Below are 15,801 nucleotides of genomic sequence, written 5' to 3'. Positions count from 1 at the left end.
AGGTGGCTGCCACTTTCCCCTCCTGTTGAAAGAGTGCTAGAATGTCCATGGCATTAAAATCATATTTTTTGACCCAATCTAAACTACCTAAAATTTAAATTCGGTTTTTGGAAATAAGTTAAAGCAAAGTTTACTTGTTGCATTTGCATTCACTTGTGGTGATATTGCATTCTAATATCCAAGAGTGTAGAAAGAATAAAATTCTGTGCTTCGAACTATAGATATTCTTAGTTATGATTGTCATGTGTTAAATAAAAGATTAGGAGATTGCTTTCATTGCTTAAAGGTAAGAGGAAATTGTTTAAAAAAATCATCAGAATTATATGTGAGCAAAGTCTTGGCATGGTTTTCTTTTATATTGATTAAATTATGAGTAATGGCAAATGAGTTGCCATTTTTGCGGTGTCCTGTTTTTTTATGACTTTGTCCTCCTTTTTCACCATGCTCTGTCCTCTTTTCTACATGTATGTGTCTGGTCACCCTAGCTTGGATTATGGGACACGTGCAGGTTCGAGTCTCCTTGGGGAAGCGTAACAAACTTTTCTCCTGAGATTTCAGCATGTATGTGACCAGTGGCCACCCACCATCACGAGGAAATCAGGGAGCTACGAACTTGAAGCATAAACTGGTCATGGAAAACCTACGACGGAATGGTTAGCACATCATGCTACGATGCCAGGAGTCCTAGGTTCAAATCCCAGCCTGGGCATGGATGCTTGTGTGTCCATTCATCAATTTCATCATATCATCACTCATCCCCATCTTCGCAAATTAGCCAAAAGTGGCACAAAAAGCAAAGTAAAATAAAGCAACCAACCAATCAATCAATCAATCAAAAACCTACGATGACGACTGGGGGTTCCTCGTGCTGACTACACGTCATGCCGTAACTGGTTGGATGGTCTCCCACCTGCCAAGGTGGCCAGCAGTCAGTAGGTAGTATCTGGCCCTCGCAGGCTGTTGCACCAGAGGTTTATTATTATTATTATACAGAGTAGTTAACTTGTTATTATATTGAACAGTTTTACAAAACACATGATATATGATTTTTTTTTGAGTGAAATACTTGTATAAATATATTTTTTCAGCCATGTTGAAGGTGGAGATGTAGGTTCCCAAGCAGTCCATGTGATTGGCTCTACCCTTGCTAATCCACATGTTGCCTTAGGAGCAGGATTGAATGTAATGTCTGGTCCTTTGTGTGGTCCAGGTGCAGAAAAGGTAGTTATTCACTGCTTTCGAAATCAATATTATTTAATAAATTCTCCTTTAAATGTACTTGGGATTTCTTTCAAACCTTCCACATTTTAATGAAACAGTATCCACAATTAGTGAGAAACAACTGATTGCAATTTGCACCAGAAGAAAAAAAACTCAAAAGAATGTCATTACAAGACTTCCAACTTACATTCCCATTCACTAGGTAGAGCCACACGAAAAATCAGAAGGATGGATTGATAAGAAATTGTCATCAATGCTGATAGATACTGACATAAACAGTCAGTTGACCTCCCTGAAAATTGATATAGTTAACTTTAAATTAGAAAAAGCAAGCAGTTTATTATTTTCATAATAATATTCTAACAGAATAACTAAAGCTAAAAATATGTTAGACCAAAAAATTGAGTGTAAAATACAGCAACTGGATGAGAACTTAATTTTTGCATATTCTATCACTTATTATAAAGTAATGAATTGAATTTCTATGTAAGATGCCACACAACATAAATTTTACAACTAAAATTTCCCCCTTCACTTTCAAACATTTTTTTTTTTGAATGGGGTGTTTTTAATTATATTAACTGTATGAACTGTACAAAAGTGAGGAAAAACTGATGTGTTGGATAATCACTCATCTGATGGATTGATGATAATAATAAGTAGGGTAGTGACAATTTCATTTGATTTTTGTTATTTACTATTACTATTCTGCCGATTTTGGCTAATTGTGATGAGGATGAGTGATGATATGATGAAATTGACGAAGGGATACTCAAAGAGAGAACCCTTATCCAGGCCAGGATTCAAACCTGGGACCCCTGGCACTGTGCTAACCACTCCACCATGGCGGTAAGCAAGTAGGGTAGTGACAATGCACTTGCCACTATATTAATAATTTTTAACAATAAAGACTGATTCTGAGCTGAATGCTTCCATTTTTTTCTCCAGCTGTATGAAATTATTAATTTATTCGAAGAAAGCAGCTAATGGTACCAAGTGAATCTCCAAGCTGTTCTCTGCCAAGAGATAATCACAAATTTTCAGAATGTCAAGAATATGATTGCCTGTAAATAATACAAATAGTGTCAGGATTTTTTTTTTTTTGTCGTCTGGTGCCTAGAAAAGTTGTGTTGTTTCTCCGGTGAGATCTTATCTTACCAGTTAACCTTGCAACAGTAGACCCGTATAAAATCCAATATTCATTCTGCCCGATTATCCCCCAACTTTTACTGGCGCCAGTGTGACTGCTGTCAAGTTTCTTCGAGTTTCGCTTGCAATAAGCGAGAGATTGTTTTCCTTTTCACAGGTCTCAGTGCAAACGGGTTTCTCATGAACTAGAATTGTAAGAATTTCCTGGAAGAGCAACGACTGCACAATTAAAAAAAAGTAACATTATTTTAAATCCTTTTTTGTGAAAACGTTTCCATGTCTTTTCACAACACGCATCAAGTGCATAACAGGTTGTATAACTACCAGGATAAAAGGTGTTACCATCTCCTAGGCATCTTTGTATCCGTTTGAGCTCAGTTTAAGCTGAAAATTGGTGCAAATTCCAATAATGACCCCTTCGAAATAACGACACTTTTCCTGGGAACTGTGAAAGGTCGTTGTATCAAGAATTGACTGTAAGTCCAATATTCATTCATTCATTCATTGTTTTCTGCCTAATTGGCAGGTTTTTCACTACAATCTCCAGCTTTCCCTGTTCTCTGCCTTACGCTTCGTAATAGCATACGACCCAGTTAATTTAATATCATCCATAAGCTGATATCTCTTTCTTCCACGGACTTTTCTTCCTTCAACCATTCCCTCCAAGGCATCTCTTAGCAGGCAGTTTCTTCTTAGACAGTGTCCTAACCAGTTTCTTTTCCTCTTCTTGATGGTCTCCAGTATAGATCTTTTTTCACCAACTCTTTTCAGTACGGCTTTGTTTCTTACCTACAACACAAGACACATACATACACACCACCGATATTGATGTTTGTGTAGTAGTTGTGCTGTCTAGTATGTTTGTTTTGCGTAGTAGTTGTGCTGTCTAATTTGGTTGTGTTTGTCTTGTGTAGTAGTCGTGGTGTGTTTGTGTTTATATTGTGTTATAGTTGTGATGTATTTGGGTGTGTCTTGTGTAGTAGTTCTGCTGTCTAATGTGTTTGTGTTTGTCTTCTGTAGTAGTTCCTCCATTCATATTGGGGGTTAGGCGTAGAGCTGACAACTCTGCACTGTAAAAAGCCATGTCAAGAATCAGCAATATAAGGCCACGGATGTTCCCAAGGTAAAATATTCCGGAGGTAAAATAGTCCCCCGTTCAGATCTCCGGGTGGGGACTACTTTGGGAGGTCCCTGGACTAAGGATAAGATCTACATTAGGAATAAGGATATTAAATTAGGCACCTGGAATGTTCTGAGCCTTTACCGGCCTGGGGCATTTCAGTGTACAGTTAATGAGATAGTGAAGTATAAATTAGATGTAGTAGCTGTCCAGGAAGTTAGGTGGCCAGGAGAAGGGAATTGTAAAACTAAAAATTATACTTTTTTCTATGGTGGTACTGAAAATCATAATTTTGGAACAGGCATTTTCATAAATAATAGAATTATCTCGGCTCTTAAAACAGTAGAATTTATTAATGATAGGATATCATATGCAGTTTTACAGGGTAGGTGGTGTAAAATTATTTTAATAAACATACATGCACCAACGGAAGATAAAGATGATAATACTAAAGATGATTTTTATACAGAGTTAGAACAGGTCTTTGATAAATTTTCTCAGTATGATATGAAAATTCTGTTAGGTGACTGTAATGCACAGATTGGCAAAGAAGAGACATTTAAACCCACGATTGGTAAAGAAAGTCTTCATGAATTAAGTAATGATAATGGTATAAGATTGATTACTTTTGCAACCTCAAAGAATTTAATTGTGAAAAGTACCACATTTAAACATAAAGATATCCATAAATATACCTGGTCTTCTCCAGATGGTAAAACTCATAATCAGATAGATCATATTCTCATTGATAAGAGAAGGCATACTAGTATAATTGACGTTCGTACACATAGAGGTGCTGACTGTGCCAGTGACCATTATTTAGTAATTGCTAAATTAAGAGAAAGACTCTCAGTGATAAATCATAAGCAACAAAATCTAAAAGTTCTAAAATTTGATACAGGAAAGTTTACTGATGAAAGAATTAAGAAAGATTACCAAATTAAACTGTCAAATAGATTTGATGTTTTGCAGGATTTAAATGATGATGAAAATATAAATGAAACAGACTTAAATAAGAATTGGGAGCACATACGTAATGCAATAGAATCAGCAGCTAAAGAAAGTATAGGATACCATAAACCGAGAAAAAGTAAGCCATGGTTTGATAATGAATGTCATAATCTAATAGAAATAAGAAATCAGGCTAGACTTAGGTGGTTAAATAACTCTGATGATACAAATCTAAACAATTATAATAGAATAAAGCGAGAAGTTAACCGCACGTTTAGAAGTAAAAAAAGAGATTACTTGAAAAGCAAAATTAACGAAATTGAAACAAACAGCAAAAATAAAAATATCAGAGATTTATATAAAGGTGTAAATGAGTTTAGAAAGGGGTGGCAACCTAAAGTAAACTTGATAAAAGATAAGGATGGTGATTTTCTAGCTGACCCAAGTGATATTCTAAATAGATGGAAGAACTACTTTAATGACCTTTTAAATGTCCATGTAGGAGATAAATCAGAAGTAAATGAAGTCCACACAGCAGAACCTTTAGTTCCCAGAACCTAACTTGACTGAAGTTAAAGATGCTATTAAAAGGCTAAAGAATAACAAAGCACCTGGCATTGATTTAATACCAGCCGAGTTAATTAAATATGGTGGAAATTCATTAATATGTCAAATTCATAAATTAATTTGCTTAATATGGAATAAAGAAGAAATCCCTCAACAGTGGAAAGAATCCATAATTGTTCCTGTGTTTAAAAAAGGTGATAAAATGAACTGCAATAATTACCGTGGAATTTCTCTACTGTCAACAACATATAAAATATTATCTAACATTCTTTTAACAAGACTAACCCCATATGCTAATGAAATTATAGGTGATTATCAATGTGGATTTAAACGGAACAGATCAACTACAGATCAAATTTTTCACATCAGACAGACACTTCAAAAAAAAGTGGGAATATAATCAAAATGTCCATCAGCTATTCATTGATTTCAAAAAAGCATATGATTCGGTCAAAAGAGATAAATTATCAGTGGCGATGCTACATAAAGGGCAACTAGGGCACTGCCCCACAACAATTTTAACATAAAAAGTTCATCTGAAGAGACGATCGGTATATACGCGTAAATATTTTTTTTTTTGTTTTTCCCTCAACCCCTACGTTGCTGCAACCAGACTTACAGGGTATGCACCCTGTGCGAGGTTAATATATTTCTCCGTCCTGTTGAGAGAGTCTAATCTCGGCTCTGCCCCGGAGACGTGACGTCACTGACTGATCCAAACATTTACAGCATAGGCAAGGGACTGTCCCCTCACAATGGAAAAGCGCAAAATTCGTAGCCGTCTCTGGGCAGTTAACGAGGTGCCCTGTCCATTCATGTTTCCCTCGTTCACCGTACAGTGTTTCCAACGCTTGGCAGGCAGTTCATTTGTTCTTCCAGCCTGCAGCAATAAGATAGAAAAAAATCCCTCGAATGCTTTTCTTCGCGCTTGTTCCGGCGACCTGAAAAGTTGACAACACTTTTTATTGCACAAACTATAACTAGTCCCTCGTATTTTCAAAAAGATCCTCCTTTCTTCCCATTGTAATACGGATTTGGATTTGAGTTAGTGTGTGAGTTTGCGTTGCGTTCCGTCTGTGCGTATTGGTCGCTTATGAAATAATTAGTTTTTCGCGATTTTATAGTTACTGTACGTGTTTAATTATTTGTGTAATTGTGTCTGTGTTCCAGCAACTTGACATGCAGAATATCTTCGTAAGTATAAACGAACTTTTTGGGGGTACATGGCCAATGTAAAGTGTTGTAACTGAACTTAACGCTGCATCATCTTCCTAGTTAGTCATTGATATTAGTGGATACTTGGTGAATATGACATTGAATTACGCCTTTCAATTCATTGACAATGGAAGAGAAACTGCAGTGTAACATTTTCCTAATCATTCCAGTATCTACCCAAAGTTTAGTTACTGCAAGCGTATAGGGTTCCGACGTCAGTATTCGAGTTTTTTTTTTATTCATGTAATTTGTTCCAAATGTTGCTGATTTTTCGTATTCCTACGTAGTGAGTATTTTATTTAATGCTCTTTGGAGAGATATCTTGATCAGAATGTTAATTTTATTCCAAATTGTTCGAACAATTTACTTACTCCATATCAAGGAACTCCCCTCAAAAACCTTAAAGAGGAATATAGAGGTAAACTGCCCCCCCTCCAAAAGAAAAATATGCCCTGCCTGACAGAAAAGGCACGCGCCGCCCCTGTAAATTATATAATATATTAGTAGAGTTTGGAATACCTAAGAAGCTTGTTAGTATGATAAAAATATGCACCAGTGAAACAGAAAGTAAAATTCGTGTGGGTATTAATATGTCTGACAAATTTACAATTCATGATGGGTTAAAACAAGGAGATGCATTATCTCCATTGCTCTTTAATTTTGCCTTAGAATATGCTGTTAGGAAGGTAAAAGAAACTAAAGAAGGACTAAAATTAAATGGTGTGACTCAGTTGTTAGCATATGCAGATGATGTAGACTTACTGGGGGGTGATGTGAATACAATTAAGAATAATGCTAAAATATTTTTCAAAACTGCTAAAGAGATAGGTTTGGAAGTTAACAAAGAGAAAACTAAATATATGCTTACAGGCCGAAACCAAGTGTTAGGTAATAATCAAAATCTAATTATTGATAACAACTCGTTTGAACCAGTTTCCAAATTCAAATACTTAGGAGTAATATTAACAAATGAAAATTATATTAAAGAGGAAATAAAAAGTAGGCTTAATTCAGGAAATGCATGTTACTTCTCACTTCATACACTTTTGTCTTCTCGTTTAATATCTAAGAAACTAAAAGTTAAAATATACAAAACAGTAATATTGCCTGTAGTATTATATGGGTGTGAAACTTGGTCCCTTACATTGAAAGAGGAACATAAATTGAGAGTATTTGAAAATAGGATCCTTAGGAAAATATTTGGACCAAAAAGGGATGAGGAGACAGGTGAGTGGAGAAGGTTACATAATTTAGAACTACATAATTTGTATTCATGTCCAGATATTATTAGAATAATTAAATCAAGAAGACTTAGGTGGGCAGGCCATGTGGCACGAATGGGAGAGGAAAGAGGAGTTTACAGGATTCTTGTTGGGAAACCTGATGGTAAGAGACCAGTAGGAAGGCCAAGACGAAGATGGAGGGACAACGTCGAGATGGACCTAAGGCAAATCGGTAGGGATGGAAAAGAGTATATAGATCTTGCTCAAGATAGGGACAGATGGAAGGCCTGTGTTGCTGCAGCCATGAACCTTCGGGTTTAAGAAGGCTAGAGAGTTAGTTAGTTAGTAGTTAGTTCAGGAATAAAAAAAATATCTTGTACATACACAGATGCAATAGCCATAATAAAAAGATTTAGTTAATTTTTTAAAATGCATTTCTATGGTGCAAAATGTACTTTTGTATTTTCACAGACTTTAGCATTCCTTGAAAGGATAAAACAGAAACACGGGGAGAATGCAACAGATGAGAAACTGGCGGAATTTGTACGGGAGGAATTGAATCGGGACTTCATTATTCCAGGCTACGGACATCCTGTGTTACACAACCTAGATCCTAGATATACCTGTCTTAGACAATTCATTCTGCAACGGTGTCCTGAAGACTCAGCATTCAAGGTAACTTAAATTGTACCTATAAGGAAAATGTTTTTAATAGGATTGAGCCAATTCGGATGTATCAGTGTACCACCACTATTGTAAACTATTGGTTAGAATTTATTTACTCTTACCGACCAATACTTTTCTGATATTTTGGTTTTAGTAGAATTTGCAAAAATGCCACAAGACACTTTTGCAGAGCCTAATTATCCTGGAAATTGAGCAAAATTCAAAGTTCCAATTTATTTTGCGCAAATATTATGGGCAAAAATTTTATTTTGTGATTACGTAACAGGTATTTGTATTTTAATGTGATTCTTGAATATTTTAAAGCAAAACTCTGGTAAATTGATGCTTATAATCGAAGTGGAATTTGTACATACTAATATTAATCAATATTTTGAACAACTTTTAATTGTTACAATTTTTAACCATTGGCAGTGGTGGAAATGGTAAGAGTATTGGCTCAAAGTGGGAGCCACAGTTTATAACCATTTCACTTATAAATAAATATATTCTTTTTTTTTTTCAATCCCAGACATGCTACATGCCTGGTACACTTATTTTTTTTTAAACTTCATCTTATTTAGAAAGGTGATGCAGTTTTACAAATTACGGTTATTCAAAAGTTATTGAATACTTATTAACGTAAAACATACAAAAGCACCAGACGACTGCTACATTTCTTTCTTTCTACTTTAGATATTTTATGTCCCTCTTCTAAATCTTCAGTTAATTGTCACAGTGAGGATGAATGACAAACTGATGAAATGAACATGATACATCCATGCCTTGACCAGGGTTCTAACCTAGCACCTCTGGCTTTGTAGCCACAGTGGCTGGCCAGCTACAACTATCACCATCATTACTACTAACACAAGTACCTTCATTGCAGGCACTTACACAATGATGAGGACCTCACCACAACAAAAATTGAGTTCAACTCCATTTTATGCACAGATAGGCTAATTGGAATTGGACCTACAGTTTAAAGTGGGATCCGAACCACTATGTACCTCCACCAGGTTATCAAACCAGTACCCTTGACCCTCTGGAGAAAGTGAAATATTTTGTTGATCATGAACGTTTACAGTTGATTTTAGCTCGCAGAAATGTGTTATTGTGAAGAAAAGTATGTCTGTTACCTTACCAAGAACAGCCTAAAATCTTCACACAAGTGAATATAGCACTCAACACAACATTCCACAACAGCAGCTATAATTTTATGTAGTTAGGTTATGATTGGGACTGATAATTATTTTTGATGCGTTTTTTCATTATTTGAGTGTGCATACAAACAGTTTTTACTAATAAAAAGCAGCGAAAGTACTCCAAAATGGCAGATTTTTACTTACACGGGCCATACTTTGGGATCAAATATATCTGTTACTTATGTTTTCCACATGCTGGAACCAATTTTACATAAAACATTGAAATCTTTCAATTAAAAAAAACAAACATAATTCTTGAAGGGGTACAGTGGGTCAATGGCCCCATCAAACACTGATTACAAAGCAACATTAACACTATGCCATGGGGGAGGCCCCGTATAATCCAAATTGGGTTCTGGTTTTTCTATCTATTTTGTCCCCTGCCAATAACCACATATTAAGAAGATTGTGTTGTATAAACAACGCAATGGCAAAATTGTACCATATAGTAGACTTGGGCATAAATATGTTAAATCTTGTAACATGAAACCAGGGTACCACCATGATAATGTTTTCAGTTATTTTTGAAATTGCAATTAGTAAATTTGTTTTTTATGTCAAATTAACATGTGAAAAAGAAGTAATACTTTTAAGCATGCACTATGACAAATTGCTTACATTTCTATTTTTATTTCAGTTATCAGAACGTCTTTCAATAGTGATTCCCCCAATTTTCATGCAGTTTGGTAAAGTGAACAATCCATGGCCAAATGTTGGATCACTTGTTGGTGTAATCTGTCAGGTACATAATAACTTTTCAACAGTGGCGTGGCGTGGGATTTTTAAAAGTGTTACCGGTTATCAGTAGGACATTTAAGGGAGGAGCCGTAAAACTTGGGCACCTACCCACCTCATGCCCCCCCCCCCCAATGTCTTCCAAGTAGTTCATATAATATTAATCTTGTACGTCTGCAATTCAATACTAGATTTAGGTAAAGTTATTAATCAGGAAAAAAAATGTTATCATAAGGACTGAAGTGAAATCGCAAACATTGGTTGTTGACACAATAAACATTAGCCTAATAAAGAAATACGTAATTTGATACTTACAGAAACATCAAAGGCTACTTATAGAGATCAATCCGACGACTCTTCTTTGAAAATAGTTATGTGATGCTGGGGTCCCGGGTTCGAAACCTGGCTTGGGCATGGACGTTTGTGATGTATATTCATCATATCATCACTCATCCCCATCTTCGCAAATTAGCCAAAAGTGGCACAAGCGAAGCAAAATCAATCAAATCAAATCAAAAAAGTTCTATGATGCTGTCAAAGTGAAGTTTTTCATTTGAATTTGAATTTTTGGGTGCGTCATGGTCCATGTTATCCACATGTTTTTTTCACCCGAAAATAGAGTACATGGCCAACAAAACAGTTTCGACAACTGCGCACATCCACATAACCACGGATAATTGTTATACCACAAAACATTGAAATGTCGGTCATATCCAGCAGACGACCTTGTTTTTAAATCGTTGAAAATAGGCTTTGGACTCCCTTTCGCCACAATTTCGCTTTTTTCTGCAAAAGAACAAAATGAAAGATTGCTTCAAAATATCTTCTATCGCACAATTACACACACTGCTCAGATAGGATGAACCCGCCACCTCGGAACTCGGAGCAAGCTCCAGTCTGCTTGTTAATTAATTGACAATGCCCGAAAACAACATAAAGACGAAAGACACCACTCACAAAACTCGCACTGCACAGTCCCTCCCGCAAACCGTTGTTTCCTTTTGTAACACGTGAAGCACCCTCCTTGCCCCCTCCCCTCTCAGCCGCTTCCCCAATATTTCCTTCGAAATACTGTTGCCATCTTAATTCTTTTGAAACCAGATTTGCCTAAATCGCGAAACTTTTCGTTTCAAATAAGATGTATGTAGAGTAGATGTAGTCTTCATCTGTTTCCTAACTACTCCCACTCCCATGTTTTTGGCTAAATCCACAGAAATCTCATTTCTGACCCCACTACTATTTCGTATATTTTACGTCCCTTGCTACCTTTAAGGCTTTAGATTTATAGGATAATCGTGAGGATGAGGATGCATGGTGAATTATTGGAATAAAATTATTATTACTTTGTGTATGTTATTATTAATTTTTATAATTATGTACGTAGAAGAATAACAACAAACATTGAAATAACCATTTCTTGCTGAGGATTCGAACCTACAACACCTGACACTTCAGAGCATGCTAAGATAACAATCGGGAAATTATGCTTCTAAGTAATGTTTTCACCCAAAAACAGTGCTGCTACCTCAAAAACATTGCTTCAATCTGAAATTATCGCATTCCTGCGACAATGTATGTCAATCTCAATCGGCCCTTTCAACAATTATCACAAATTCCTGTAACCGAAATAATATTATATGTGTGAAATATAGAATTTTAGGTTGACATTTTTAGGACAGCAGACCCCTTGACCATACCCATCCCTCTTTTCTCCTTCTCGCCCATGATGTCGAAGAAAGACAAAGAGGACTTTCGTAATTGCTGATATTTAGAGTATATACAAAATATCACTTGGTAGTTTGCTTTTCCCCAGTGTGAGTGGACACCTTCAAAGCAAGATAGACCCGATTAGGCAACTTAGCTCTTTTCTGTCAATTGAATATGGCAATACTGATCTGTATCCGGTAAGGATCACCGGCAACTGCGGCGGCTAAACAGAGATGGTAATAACCTGCCTCCTCCTCCTGCCGTAACAGTCTTTGCCGCAACGCGAAGTCTTTCTTGCGGTGACTCAGGGTCCTTTCCTCATGTTGCCTGAGGAGGGTACCGGATCAGTCCTCCTCTTCGCTTTTGCCGGTGTCAGAAAAAATGTCAGTCTGCAATGTTTACTTTATGACAATATTACCAGTTTATGTATGTAATAATATATTAAGACAGGTTCTTCAATTCTTTATATTTTGGTGTTACCTGCGGTAACGGCGGCTACATGCACGCCACGTCTCTGCTTTTCAATCAGTAGGAACATTATCATTAGTTACCTTCTGAAACTCATCTGTTTTGGTAACCCTGCCATTATTTCCAACCTGCCACTAAAAGTTTAGTGCATTCTTCTTTGAATATCAGGCTTTCTCATGAAGCTTGGCCAAAGATATGCCTACATAAGCCAAGTGTAATTTTTTTCCTATGTATTATTGCAATATTCAATGTAATACATTCAGTGGCGCAGGAACGTTTTTCATTTGGGGGTGTGCAAAATTCAGCCTCCCATATTATGTGTTTCCTTTCTCCTTCTTTGCTTTTTATTTAGCCCTTTTGGCCCTCCTTTCTTTATCCATTATATACATGTATGTATGTGTATATATATATATATATATATATATATATATATATGACACACACACACACTTTAATGTAAGCAAAAGTATGTGTGTCATAATGAAAGATTTTTGCATCAACAAAGAAAATCCAAAACACATTCCCACCTTTCCTTGCCTGTGTGGCATAGTGGTTAGCAGAGAGCGCTACGATGCCAGAGGTCCCGGGTTCGAATCCCCGCATGGGTGTTATTTGCGAGTCTCTCTTCATCAATTTAATCATATCATCACTCATCCTCATGTTTCACATGACCCACCTATAATTTTAAATAAAAAAAGTTGAATTTAAGATGGCGGCAGTCCACGTGACATACTCCAAAAGGTGTCCCCCTTTATTATGTATCGCCCATATCAAATTCCATGAAAATATATCACTGCGGATTTTACAAGGGGTGGTAAGGGACTTCTGATACACCCTGTATAGGTTAAACATAGATTTCCGAACACACTCTTGCAAAGTAATGAAAATTATAAATTTCTATGGGTGAGGTACAGGAGTAGAATGTAACCCCCCCCCCCCACAAGTTGGTCGTTTGTGTAAGTATTTAGTTTTGGAAAATTCAATTTCAAAAATTCAAAAGAAAAGGAGGTGTCATGTACTCTTATGATGAAGTTTTGTATCTTATCTTCAAATCCACTCTACCACTTCTTTACAAACTGTACCCCCCCCCCCCCTTGCCCCTACGCAAAAGAGCATTCATCTGGAGCCTGATTTTCTGAGAGAAAACTTTACCTGATTCCATTGTTCCATACACACTTTAAACAATTTTCATCTCCTTAAAAATGTTTCCAAGAACACAGCTCAATGAACCAACTGGTAGCAAGCACAATGTAGTAGAATAAGTTTACAATGGTTTGAATTTCTGTGTTAAGGAATAGAATATTTTTTTTCTTGAGCGATTTGAAAATATGTTATTTTAACAGTAGCACCTTGAGTCTGTCAAATTATCTAAGGGGGGTACAATGTACCCCTCCGTTCCTGCACCACTGAATACATTTAACAAATATACTTCTAATGTACTAGAAATCCTGTTTGCCAGCTATCAGTAAATATGCACTAGTAATTAAAAAACTGGCCACTTGATGGCAATACTGTTCGTTTGGCCCAACAAGTTTTTCCATACTTTGGCCAAGGTCTTGATTTCACTTGAAACTTAAGTTAACCACAATCAAGAACTTACCAGAGACGGAGATAAGAATAAAAATGTAATAAGTTATATTTGGGGCCATATTAAAATGTACCAGTGTTCAATGTTAGAAAAACATTTTACTGTAGTAAGGTCTCCATTTACAAGTAGTGAGTGAAAGTAATTTCTTTAAAAGTTATTTAATAGCAGCTGCCATGCACAACCGATTGAATACTCAAAAGTTTGTCAACTGAAAAAAGTGATAATTGCATCAACTGGTGATCAATCATGGGTCCTTGGCAAGCTCTACCGTCACAGAGTACCTTTGAACATGTGAACACTAATGCCATCTGTCTGCAGTTATGAGAACAGAATCTTAACTAGCTATATGAAATACAGTGCGTTCATTTTGGCTCTGGGCCGAGATAGTGCATGCCTGCAGACCAGTTACATCCCACTTATTTTTATGCACATATCTTTAGTGTGCACACAATTATATTTATATTGCATAACTAGTACTAACCCGTGTTATAAGTTGTTCAAAGTGCATTAACACATTCCCGGTATTTATTGATGAAATTTTGATTGACATTTGTTGTTTGCAAGTTGTTTTCTTGCCATTGTTAACCGTGCAGGATGCATGTTGGGTAAAAAAATATCCAGAAGAAAATTGCTTCTTAAGTCCGAATTTTAATTGCTTGCAATCATGTAAATAATAATGTCTTCAATGATTAACGATTAAGCTAATTTTATTAAGTTTGAACATTCTTATTTCATTAGGCAAGGATAAAATTAAGAAAAGATGAGAGAGAAAAGACTGTAAGAAGAGCATTTTCTGCCATAAAGTAAGGATGTACACTGGGTAAAAAATACCCAGAAGAAAAATGACAAGTATAAATGTTGTTTTAAAACACATAATTTGTAATGTTTTCCATTGATTAATATAATTTTAATTTTGAACATTTGAATTGAATCAAAAATTGATAAAAAAAAATAACATGTTGGAATACCAAACTGAAATGTATGACCACATGTTGGGTAAAATTTACTCAGGCAGTGTTTCTATGGCCCTGCTAACTGACAATCGATTCAAGGTTCCGACACTGCCTGAAACTCACATTGCATGTGTAAATGTTCTTGCCTATCGGTACAGTTCTGTCTGTTTTAGCATGCAGTGTAATTCTCTAGAATTTCAGTGCGTGCTTGCACCTGTGCGTTATTTTTTTCTCTGAAATGCCAGTGTGTTGGTGGGTGTTTAATAATCCTAAAAAATTAGTCTATAGAAACAACCCTCACACTATAGGTGAAATGAAACAACATACAAACAGAAGTATGGAAGAGGAACTTTCGACTGTCAATCAAAATTTCATCAAAAAATGCCGGTTGGTCACCACTTTGAACAACTATATAACACAGGTTAGTACTTGTTATGCAATATAATTGTCTGCATGCTAAAGATATGTGCGTAAAAATAAGCGGGACGTCACAGGCCTAAATGACATCATCCACGCCATGCTGTGCTGTCTGCAGGTACGTGCTATCTCGTCCCAGAGGCAAAATGAATGCACTGTAAAAGATTAGCACAGAATGACAAAGATGCAGGTTTAACTCTTAGTAGAGCCAGTTTTCCATATAACTTGCAAAAGTAGTTTAATAGAAGTGTTTCACATCTTTTGCAGCATTACGGCATGAAGGAAAGTGATTTCTTCATGGTGTTGCATGGATTGTCGCGTGCGATTGGCTGCATGTCTGCTCTTATTTGGGATAGAGCGCTCTGCCTTCCTATGGTGAGACCGCAGTCGGTGACGACGAAAGCTGTGGAGCAGATGGTTAAAAGTAAACTGGCAAACGCTGCTAAAAAAATGTGACTGAAAGCTATTGTGATTCCATAATCCTGTCACTCATGAAACTTTGGGTAATGGCTTATTCTGCAAATGTAAGGGTAGAGTTATAATCGGACAATAAAATGTTGATTAGAAAAACATAGCTTGGCATTTTTCAGCAGGAATTACATGTATAGTTTTATAGCAT

General features: G+C 36.2%; 1 protein-coding gene across 2 annotated transcripts in view; it reads left to right on the top strand.

Moving 5' to 3' along the window:
- Nucleotides 1-15,801, top strand: part of LOC145978694 (citrate synthase, mitochondrial-like) — a 40,911-nt gene extending 25,110 nt beyond the window's left edge. The window contains exons 6-9 of one of the 2 annotated variants that reach the window (XM_083111486.1): nt 1,089-1,221; nt 7,918-8,121; nt 9,952-10,056; nt 15,450-15,798. In XM_083111486.1, the coding sequence (XP_082967612.1) occupies nt 1,089-1,221; nt 7,918-8,121; nt 9,952-10,056; nt 15,450-15,638 (631 nt within the window). In that variant the 3' untranslated portion in view covers nt 15,639-15,798. Of the gene's footprint in view, nt 1-1,088; nt 1,222-7,917; nt 8,122-9,951; nt 10,057-15,449 lie in introns of both variants that reach the window. The other variant, XM_083111487.1, reaches the window with a different exon arrangement.

Source organism: Lepisma saccharinum, chromosome 25 (genome assembly GCF_977018435.1).
Source record: "Lepisma saccharinum chromosome 25, izLepSacc3.1, whole genome shotgun sequence".
Classification (NCBI taxonomy): Eukaryota; Metazoa; Arthropoda; class Insecta; order Zygentoma; family Lepismatidae; genus Lepisma; species Lepisma saccharinum.
The sequence above is the reverse complement of the archived record's forward strand: the minus strand, read 5'-3'. Positions and strand labels throughout refer to the sequence as shown.